Source organism: Halichoerus grypus, chromosome 13 (genome assembly GCF_964656455.1).
Source record: "Halichoerus grypus chromosome 13, mHalGry1.hap1.1, whole genome shotgun sequence".
In the NCBI taxonomy this organism is placed as follows: domain Eukaryota; kingdom Metazoa; phylum Chordata; class Mammalia; order Carnivora; family Phocidae; genus Halichoerus; species Halichoerus grypus.
Genome location: NC_135724.1, coordinates 85,096,647 through 85,105,871, shown reverse-complemented (window position 1 = coordinate 85,105,871; position 9,225 = coordinate 85,096,647). Strand labels below are relative to the sequence as shown.

Genomic DNA, 9,225 nt, shown 5'->3' with positions numbered 1-9,225 from the left:
GAGGGAGGGAGGCAGACGGTGATGAAGGAGAAACTCAAAGGATCTTCATTTCATAAATACATTTTTTTTTCTTTTTCAATGAAAAAGCTGCAATTAGAAAAAATGACGGGGGGGTGGGCAGGGCCAGGCTGGGCTTCCTGGGGGAGAGGACAGGTGGTCCTCAGTCCTGGACCATGGCCCTGTGCGTCTTCCAGGGAGGAGGCCCATCCTGCTGTGATCCCTGTCCCTCCTGCCCACCCTCGCTGGGGACCTGGTATGGGACACACAGGTGGCCGTCACCAGCCATGGTGGCTAGGGACAGTCACAGAGCTGCACAGAGGCCCGAGAGGTTCAGTTCACGGCCTTGCTGGCTGCCGGCCCGGCTCCCCCTTGGAGTTGCGGCCCCTTGGCACAGTGGGCTCGTGGGACTGAGAAGGGAACTGACTGGTCGGGGCTGCAGGCTCCCAGGCAGACGCAAGGATAATATTTACAGCGGGGTGCTGGATAAAACTGCAGCTCCACCAGGGGTGCCCCCGGGAGGGAAGGCAGATGGGCGGGGAAGGGCCCTCACTTGGGCAGCCCGTTCTTCATGCCCAGCTGTTCCTTGAGGGCCCGCAGCTGGCCCAGACTGATGTTGCTGCCCCCACAGACAATGACCACGAGGGAGGACAGCGGGGCCCGGAGCTTGCCCTCTCCTTGCAGCTTCTGAACCACGTGGCTGTACACGGCGGCCAGGGCTGCCCCACAGGCAGGCTCCACCAGGATCTTCTCGTCATCTGCGGAGGAGGGGTGATGAGGGTGGGGCCCGGGTGCAGGGGCACCGTTGGGCCATTGGGAAGGCCTGAGGGCTGTGAGCCACTCGGCTCTCGGCCCTGGCCACAGACTCAGGTCCCAGGCCAAACCTACCCTCACTACCCCAGCTTGACCTCCCAAGTCCTGATCCACGGCTAGGTTTCATTATGAGTGTGCGCACTGGTAAAATGATTGTAACTGCCTGAGCCCTGTGTTGAGAAGGCTTGAATCATCATCTGAGCAAGACTGCCATGCTCGATGAGCCAAACTGAGCGCTAGTACAGGGGATTAAGTGGCAGTGTTAGAATTTTCCTTGTGTGTGTGTGTGTGCGTGCGTGTGTGTGTGCACGCGCATGCGCTTGCATGTGCATATCATTCCTGTCCTGGGCTGAACCCAGGAGTCCAGCCTACTTACAGACCCATTTCTGAAGCCGACCCTGTGGCCCATACTTTCCCTTTCCCCCCTCGGCTACTAGGAAGCTCAGAGTCCGCATTTTAAATACTTTGTTATTATTCCCTACTGTCATGGTTGTCAGGCTTACTTCTTCACTTGTGGCTTTGGCCTTTCTCTTTTCACCGCTGCATTGTATTACCTTTCATTAATGGGAAGTTCTAGGAAGGGATGGGAGATAGGACTGTGAAGAAAATTTGCAGTGAATGGGATCTCTTAGGACACCACGTGGACGGCCAGTTAAGTCCTGAACCAGCAGGTCAGGTCTTGAAAGGACTTGGCACATACCCACAAACTTCTCAATGGCGGCCACAGCCTCCTGGTCCGAGATGACTTCAGAGAAGATGGGGTGCTCCTGAAACAGCTTCAGGGCCTGAGCCCCCACGGTCTTCACACACAGGGCCTTGGCCACACTGGGAGAGGGGGGATGGAAAAGAGGATGGGAATGGGGGAAACAGTGAGGAAGGAGGCAGAGATCGGGATGAGGAGGGAGAGAAAGAGAAAGATGGATTTGAGAGGGAAGAGGGAAGTAGGGTCTGTGGGCAGGTGCCAAGCACTGAAAGGCCCCAGGGAATCCCCGACAGAGTGAGGTCTTCGAATAAGGCACAGAGGCTTCACTGGGGGTAAAGAGCATATTGTGCTCAACACCAACTGAGCAACAAACACCAGAGAGGCCCCCTTTCGATTCCCGGAAAGGACTCTGCCTGCCCGGGTCTTGCCCTGTCCTTCGGGGCTCAGTGTTAAGGCCACCTCCTCCAAGGAGCCCTCCAGGGAGAGCACTCAGTCCTCCCCCGTGACACAGGCATAGTGACAATTTCTTGAGGAAGTATTAGGTGCCAAGGATTTTGCAAGCATTATTTAATTCTCACAACTGTTTTTGCTGTTCGTTGGTTCGACTTTATGGGAGAGGAAACCAAGGCAGAGAGCATGTGGGTCACTTGCCTGAAGTTACGTGCCTAGGGAGTGGTGGTGCGGCACCTCAAGCAGGGTCCTTGTAATTCCGGGCCCTGCACTCGTAATCGGTGCGTTCACTCCCCCTGCCTTCCATGGAGTCTTCACTGGTTCTATTCCCAGCTCGCCCAGGAGCACCTGGGGCCTGAATCACCTTTGCCCTAAGCCCAGCATGTGGCTCATGGTAGGCACCCGACAATTATTTCCTCAATCCCAACAGTGCAGGATCAGAGCCCAACATGGTGGCTCCTGAGAGCCAGGCTCAGGAATCCAGAATCCTGGACTCAGTCTTCCCTATCTGTGGTAGGGACTTGTCTACCCAATATCTGTTCTAGCTGCACAAGTGGAGACCTGGTAGGAAGGCATTTCCCAGCCTCCCTTGCAGTAGCTGTGGCCATGTGACTAAGTTCTGGCCAATGAGAGCTAAGTGGAAGTACTGCATCTGTCTTTAAAGGGAAGGGGCATCACTTCTGCCCTCCCTTTCTCCTCCTGCCAGATGGAGTGTGGGTGTGATAGTCGGTACTTAAGCAGCTATTTTGGGCCATAGGGCTACATGGTAAGGAGGATGGAGAACAAACTCAAGGAACCTGCACTCTGGCTTCATGGAGCCCTGGACTGACCTCTAGACCTGTTTTTATGTAAGAGAGGAAGTAAGGATCAGTCTGGTTTAAGTCACTGTTATTTGTGACTCCTGTATAATGCATCAAACCTAATCCTAATTACCATCTGTCAAAGGTTCGGGGCTGGGATATGAACGCCTTGGGAGCAGGGGCCGTGTTTATTCACCACTCTGCCCCAGGATCAGCAGTGCTTGCACAAATTAGGGGCCCAGTAAATGGTTGGCAAATTAATGAGGTGTATAAAACCCCTGTCACAGGGCACTCAATAAATGCTTAGCATTGGACTCTACATGTGAGGAAGCATGACGTTCATGGTACTGAGTCATGCAGACTCGGGTTCAGTCCCAGCAGTACCACTCACTGGCTGTGTGACTCTGGGCAAGTAACCAGAGCCTCGGTTTCCTCATCTGTAAAATGGGACTGACATAGGGGGTCTGCCTCGCAGCCAGCCCCGAGCTGGGCTCCCTGACGGAGGCAGCCCCCTGCTCACCTGGTAACCTGGGGCAGGGAGACGAGCTTGCCAGCAGTGGTGGCAGCATGGAAGCTGTGGGCTCCGGCGGTCTCCATGGCGATGATGGGCACGTCCCCCCAGCCCACCTCCTGCAGCCCCTGGACCACTCCGCACAGCAGGCCCCCGCCACCCACCGACAGCGCGATGGCCCCTGGCTTTGCGCTCAGCGTCTCCTTCAGCTCCTTCACGATGGAAGTGTGGCCTTCCCTGGAGGGGGAGAGCGGGGGCGGGGCGCAGATGAGGGCTGGGCTCCCTGGAGACCCCACGCAGGGGTCCTGCCACTTGTCCTCATCCCCGGCAGCCGATGGGCTTTGGGCTAGTCGCCTCCTCCCCGACTCCACCCCGATTTCTAGCCGCCAGCATCAGCGTGTGGACCCAAGGGCTTCCTCTGGCCACTGGAGTTGACTGCAAATGCGGCAGGGAGGACAGCCCCGGAGAGCGGCCCTCGGCCAGGGTCTGTGGGGACCCAGAATGGTGGCAGTTGGTGTATCAGCTCCCCAGCACGCTCTCCCGCAGCTGGATCACTCTGGTTTGAGTTCCACGCTGGCTTCCAGCCCCCCCACCCCATGGAGTAAGCTCCAGCTGCCCACCCCCACCACGGTCACCTGCCCACGAGAGCCCCGGCTCCCTCCCCCCTTCTCTGATGCATCATCACCCAGGTAAACTGCTTTCCCCGAAATCTTTGACTCAGGTCGGCTTTCTGGGGACCTGGCGGCAGGTACCTGTGCATCTGAGCTCACACGTTCACTCCTGGCCGCGGGGAACAGGCACTGGTGCACATGTGTGTGCACCTGCTGTCGTGCCTGAGGGCGTGCACACACACATTCAACTGCTGCGCCCAGGGGTGTGATGACACGCACTGGGGCAGGTGCCCACCCAGGGGCGTAGCGGGTGGATGCCACCTGCACCAGGGGCCTCCGGGCTCCACATACCAGATGAGGGGGTCGTCAAAGGGAGGAATGTAGACCCAGCCTGGGTTGTTCTTTGCCAGGGCCTTGGCCAGCTCGAAGGCTTCGTCCAACATCTGCAAGACCATGGAGGAGGTCGGAGGGGTGAGGGGCCAGGGGACCCTGCCCTGCCACCAGGCGCCCTCCGCGGCCCCTGCCCTGGCTTGGTACTCACCTCGCCCACCACCTTGACTATGGCGCCCTCATTCTTGAGCCGCTCAATGGTGAGGGCAGGGGTGGTGCTGGGCACAACGATGGTGGCAGGGATGCCCAGCTTCCTGGCGGCATAGGCGGCTGCCATGCCCGCGTTGCCCGCTGCCAGGGATGGGGGGTGGAGAGTGTGTCAGTGCAGGAGGGCCTGGGAGCCCAGCCGGGACCGCTCCCCCCAACCTTGGGGCTCTGAACACTTCCCCGAGTGACTGCTCCCCTCCCCTGGAATTCCAAATCCGGACTGCTGCAGATGTTTGTCCTGGCTTGTTGCTAGGGAAACCAGGGCCCAGAGAGGTGGAGTGTCTGGCCCGGGGACACACAGCAGGGCATAGGAAGAGGCATGCAGGCCACTTACCTGAGGAGCAGACGAAATGTTCACAGCCTTGCTCAGCCCACTGTGGAGACGAGGGGGGAGGGTGAGGCCCACCTCCCAGTCTTCCCCTGGGCTCTCCCCTCCCACCTGGAGTGCTTCCCAGTGATTCCGATATACCCCCGGCCCCTCCTTCCTTCACACAGACTTTGTGCCGCCCTAGCCTCTCAGATGACATCGCCCCTCCCCAAAGAGACTGGCTCAGGGAAGGGCGGGGAGCAGGCAAATGATGGCTCTGGGATCAGTCCATGAGGAGACCCTCTTGGGTGGGCACCCCTTTGCTAGGCATTGTGGGAGTCAGCACACAACACTGGCCCTGCCCTGTTGAGGAAAAAGGACCTGCCACCCTCGCTCAGATGATATGGAGCCCATCCCGTACCATCTTGCAGAGGTGTCCAATGCCCCGGATCTTGAAGGAGCCTGACGGTTGGGCACTGTCCATCTTGAGGTAGACGCTGGTGCCTGCCACTTTGGACAGGGACATGCTGTCACGGATGGGGGTCTTGACGTGCAGGGGCTCTCCAGACGTCATTGCTGGGAGGAAGGAAGGACACCCAGATGGTCAGGAGAGCGGGCCGTGGTGCCAGCCACGGCCACATAGCCCTCAGCCTGCCTGCGAGTGACCCCTCCCCTCGCCTCCCACGAGCCCAGATGAGGAGCATCCTGGAGACCTGAATTCAAATCTCAACTGAGCCACCTACTCACCAGGTGACATCACGCAAGCAATCCCCCCTCAGCCTCAGCTGCCTCATCTGTAAAATGGGGACAAGGACCCCCCCCCACACACACACACAACATGCTGGGAAGTTGTGGGCATCAGAAAAAGCATTCAGACCTTGCACCTTTCAAGGGGCGTGAGATGGAGATGGATTTGCAGGTGCTGAGTCAGAGTGAGCTTCCAGATGTTTCAGTACTAAAGAAGGGGCAGGACAGCAGGTATAATCTATTTGTGCAAAAACACGGGGATGCACGCACACACACATAATCCATAAGCTTCTGTGTGCACAGAACATCTCAGGAAACACACAAGAAACTCATGAAGGAGAGGGGCTTCTGAGGATAGCTGGCACTCATCATCCCCTTTGTGCTGTTTGAATGTTTTATTGTGTATAGGAATTATCTATTTAAATGCACGAATTTTTTTCATACTAACGTTTGGAAAGCCCCATACCCAGTTAGACTTTTTATAATAATTATTATATTATGTAATGACCACTTCTAAAGTGATTACCATGTGCCATGCACCGTTTTAAGCTTTACAGACATTAATGCATTTAATCCTTTTAACAATCCTAGGACGTGCATTATTAGTCCATTCTCCTGATGAGGAACAAGGCTCAGATTGTGTTTCCCAGAATGGCCATCCCACATGCATCTTTTATGATGTGACACTGATGCTTTTCTCAGTGAGAGGTGGGGTCTGTGCTTCCTGCCCTTGGACCCTGGAGGAGGGGGTGGTCTGTGGCTTCAGGGGGAAGGGACACTCGGTGGCTTCCAAGCAGCGCAGCACTGGTGAATGTTTAACAACGGACTCTGCAAAGAAACATCAAGCCCTGATTTGCCGTGTGTGCACTTCTGTGCTGTACATAACCTTCACAAAAGCCACTTTCAAGCTACCAACACGATGTCACTGAGTGTGGAGCTGGGAAGAGATGGCACAGTCTGCTCTCCAGAGGCCGTGTGAGCCGGCTCACTCCAGCCCCGCTCCTGGCTCACTCCAGCCCGTGTGAGCCGGCTCACTCCAGCCCCGCTCCTGGCTCACTCCAGCCTGTGTGAGCCGGCTTACTCCAGCCCCCAGCTCCCCCTCCTACGGAAGGGGACACAGCCTCTGCCTGGCTGTCTCTCTTGGGCAGCTCCATCTCAAACCCCAGCTGCCTCGATGGGAGTAAGCCCAGGCCGCATGCAGAGGCCACATGTAGATGCCAGCGTCACCTGCCAGACATGGGGGGTGACCTTGAGACGTTACCAGCCACCATCACACTGCAGCCGTCTGAGAGACCCCAGTGAGAACTGCCTGCTGAGCCCAATTAAGCCCCAGAGCCCCGGCAGACAACAAAATGATTGCTGTTAGGTCACCACACCTTGGGGCAGTTTGTCACACAGCAATGTGACTTGCCCAAGGCCACACAGCCAGGGGGAGGCAGGATTTGAATTCAGACAGTCTAGCACGGGAGCTAGGGTCTCTCCAGGACCATGGGCGTGGCTCAGGCCTCCCCATCTAGACCGACTCTGGCTGATCAAGAAGCTGATGTGTTCCAGAGTCTGGCCACATACGTGTAGCCCTTTTTGCTCCTCTTCTCCTGGATTCTCCCCAATTTGGGCTGAGCCAGAATTTGATCAGCAGGTGGTTGGGTGAGTAGCCTATCTGGTTCCCCCCACCCCACCCCCCGATCTTCCCCCATCCCAGAAGGCCAAGCAAGGCTGGCTCTCTCTCCCCACATCCCACCCCATTTCCAATGACACCACCTGGGACAGCCCTAACCCTCGGCCACCACCCCTCCCAGACTGGGCTAGATACGCCTGGGTCAGAAGAGAAGTGAGGGATGGGGTTCCTGACCACCCCACCAGCCTTAGCACCCCCAAATAGGGTAGGTTATGTCTGTCTGAATGAACTAACATTCAGGGTCTGGGAGGGGGTGCTCTCCCCTAGATCTCTTGAACCAAAGCCAGGGACTAGAGGCACTCCATTACAGGAGCGTCCCCATATCTGTTTGAATTAATGTTGATTAGCCTCCTGGAGGTTATCCCTGAAACAATGGCACCCCATTCTGGCTGAGTGGACCTTGTGCACGTTGCCAAGCCCTGGCTTCAGGGAGCTTTCCTGGTTGGGAGTGGGAGGCATCCCCCACAAGACCCCTTTCGGGTGGATTTGGGAAGCCTCCTCCCCCACCTGTGTCTGGTTGCAGCATGGGATACCTTCAGGTGAGGGCAGGGACCCCCTGTGGGCACCACTCCCTCCAGCACAACATCCTGAGGTTGTGCCAAACATGGAGGGGGGAGGGCTCTGGAAGCTGCTATCTGCCTTACATGTCCCCTCTCGGTCAGAACTCACTCTCCCCTCGCTTGCCTCATAGCAAGAGCTCAATAAAAACGAACTATTATTATATCTGACTGAACATTTTAAGTGCATGATCTCATTTCACCTTTACAACAGCCTTACAAGGGAGGGTCTGTTGTTATTCCCATTTTAGAGATGAGAAACCTGAGGCCCAGAGCTAGATGCTGACCCAGCCAGTCTGGCTTCAAAGCATGGGTTTCTATGCTCAACTGACTCTACCTCCTCCTCTTCCCCTGGAGCCCCCCTCCTCCCCACCCCTGGCCGCAGGCCCTCCAGACTGCGGTGGGGCTGAGGAGGGGGTACTTACCTGGCCAAGGTGGTGGAGCTGGGCGGCTGGGACAGAGGGAGCAAACCGGGAAGGGATAGACTGGAGATGCTATAGGTGGATAGACGGTAGAGTCCTCGGACAGATGGAGGGTAGATGGACAGGTCGAATATCTCCTGAATTGTCCCGAGGGCTACGGGTCTGGGGCTTTGGTCCGGGGCTTTATTCCCAGGGCGCCTCGGGGCAGCCAATGGGGCCCCAGGGCTGGCCCCGCCCCCCACCCGGCCCCGCCCCCTGGCCCGCTGCCCGGGGGCTTCCAGGAGGAGAGGGGGAAACTGGCTGCACTTTTGCTGGCGGCTTCCTCCCGGCTCTCCCCCAATCACCCCTCCCCTACCCCATCCTCAGCTTCTTCACTGGCTAGTGGGAACAATGCCTGCTTCCCAAGGCCTGTTCCCAGGGGCTTGCCAGAGGATGGCGTGAGACCGTGCGCTTCCCGTCACTAGCGTGTGCTTGGCACATTGTAAGCACCCAGGAAACAAACCACGGGAGGAAGTGGGTGCTCTTATTATCCTCATTTTACAGAAAGGGAGGCTGAGACCCAGAGAGCAAGAGAGATGAGCTGGCATTTGAACCCAGTCTGCCTGCCACAATGTGAATGACCTCTCCCCGTCATCCTTTATGACTTTTGTCTTGAAGGGGCAGATGGCTTTATGGGTATGACCCAGGCGGCTCAGCGTTCAAATCCTGGCTCTGCCATTTACCAACTGTGTGGCCCTGGGCAGGTCACTTTGCCTCCTGGAGCCTCCCTTTGTTCATCTGTAAAATGGGGATGAAAATGGAGCCACCCTCCTCGGATGAGATGACATAATAATGTATGTGTGTGTAAGGGGCCTGGAACTGAGTGTTCAGCAAGTGTTAGCAGCCATCATCATCATCTTCATCATCACATGCGCCTGAACTCACTCCCGCCGGGTGCCCGGCCTCCTGTCTGTCCCTGGCTGTGTGCGGGGGTCTGTATGTCCGCAGGGGTGGTGTGCCCAAACACGTCGGCCGGATCTTTTCCTGGTCCCC

The 9,225-nt window shown here is 57.1% G+C and overlaps 1 protein-coding gene across 2 annotated transcripts; it reads right to left on the bottom strand.

The window, feature by feature from the left end:
* Positions 1–42: 42 nt before the first annotated feature.
* SDS (serine dehydratase) lies at positions 43–8,373 on the bottom strand. Of its 2 annotated transcripts, XM_036123734.2 has the most exons (9): positions 8,197–8,373; positions 5,667–5,744; positions 5,211–5,365; positions 4,817–4,856; positions 4,427–4,566; positions 4,237–4,328; positions 3,284–3,511; positions 1,511–1,635; positions 43–755 (listed from the first exon to the last, which is right to left on the bottom strand). In XM_036123734.2, the coding sequence occupies exons 3-9, from the start codon at positions 5,361–5,363 to the stop codon at positions 547–549; spliced, it is 987 nt and encodes a 328-aa protein (XP_035979627.1). In that variant the 5' UTR covers positions 5,364–5,365; positions 5,667–5,744; positions 8,197–8,373; the 3' UTR covers positions 43–546. The 2 variants fall into 2 exon arrangements, with proteins under 2 accessions (XP_035979627.1, XP_035979626.1); XM_036123733.2 differs by lacking the exon at positions 5,667–5,744 and having other exon boundaries at positions 8,197–8,372.
* Positions 8,374–9,225: the final 852 nt, after the last annotated feature.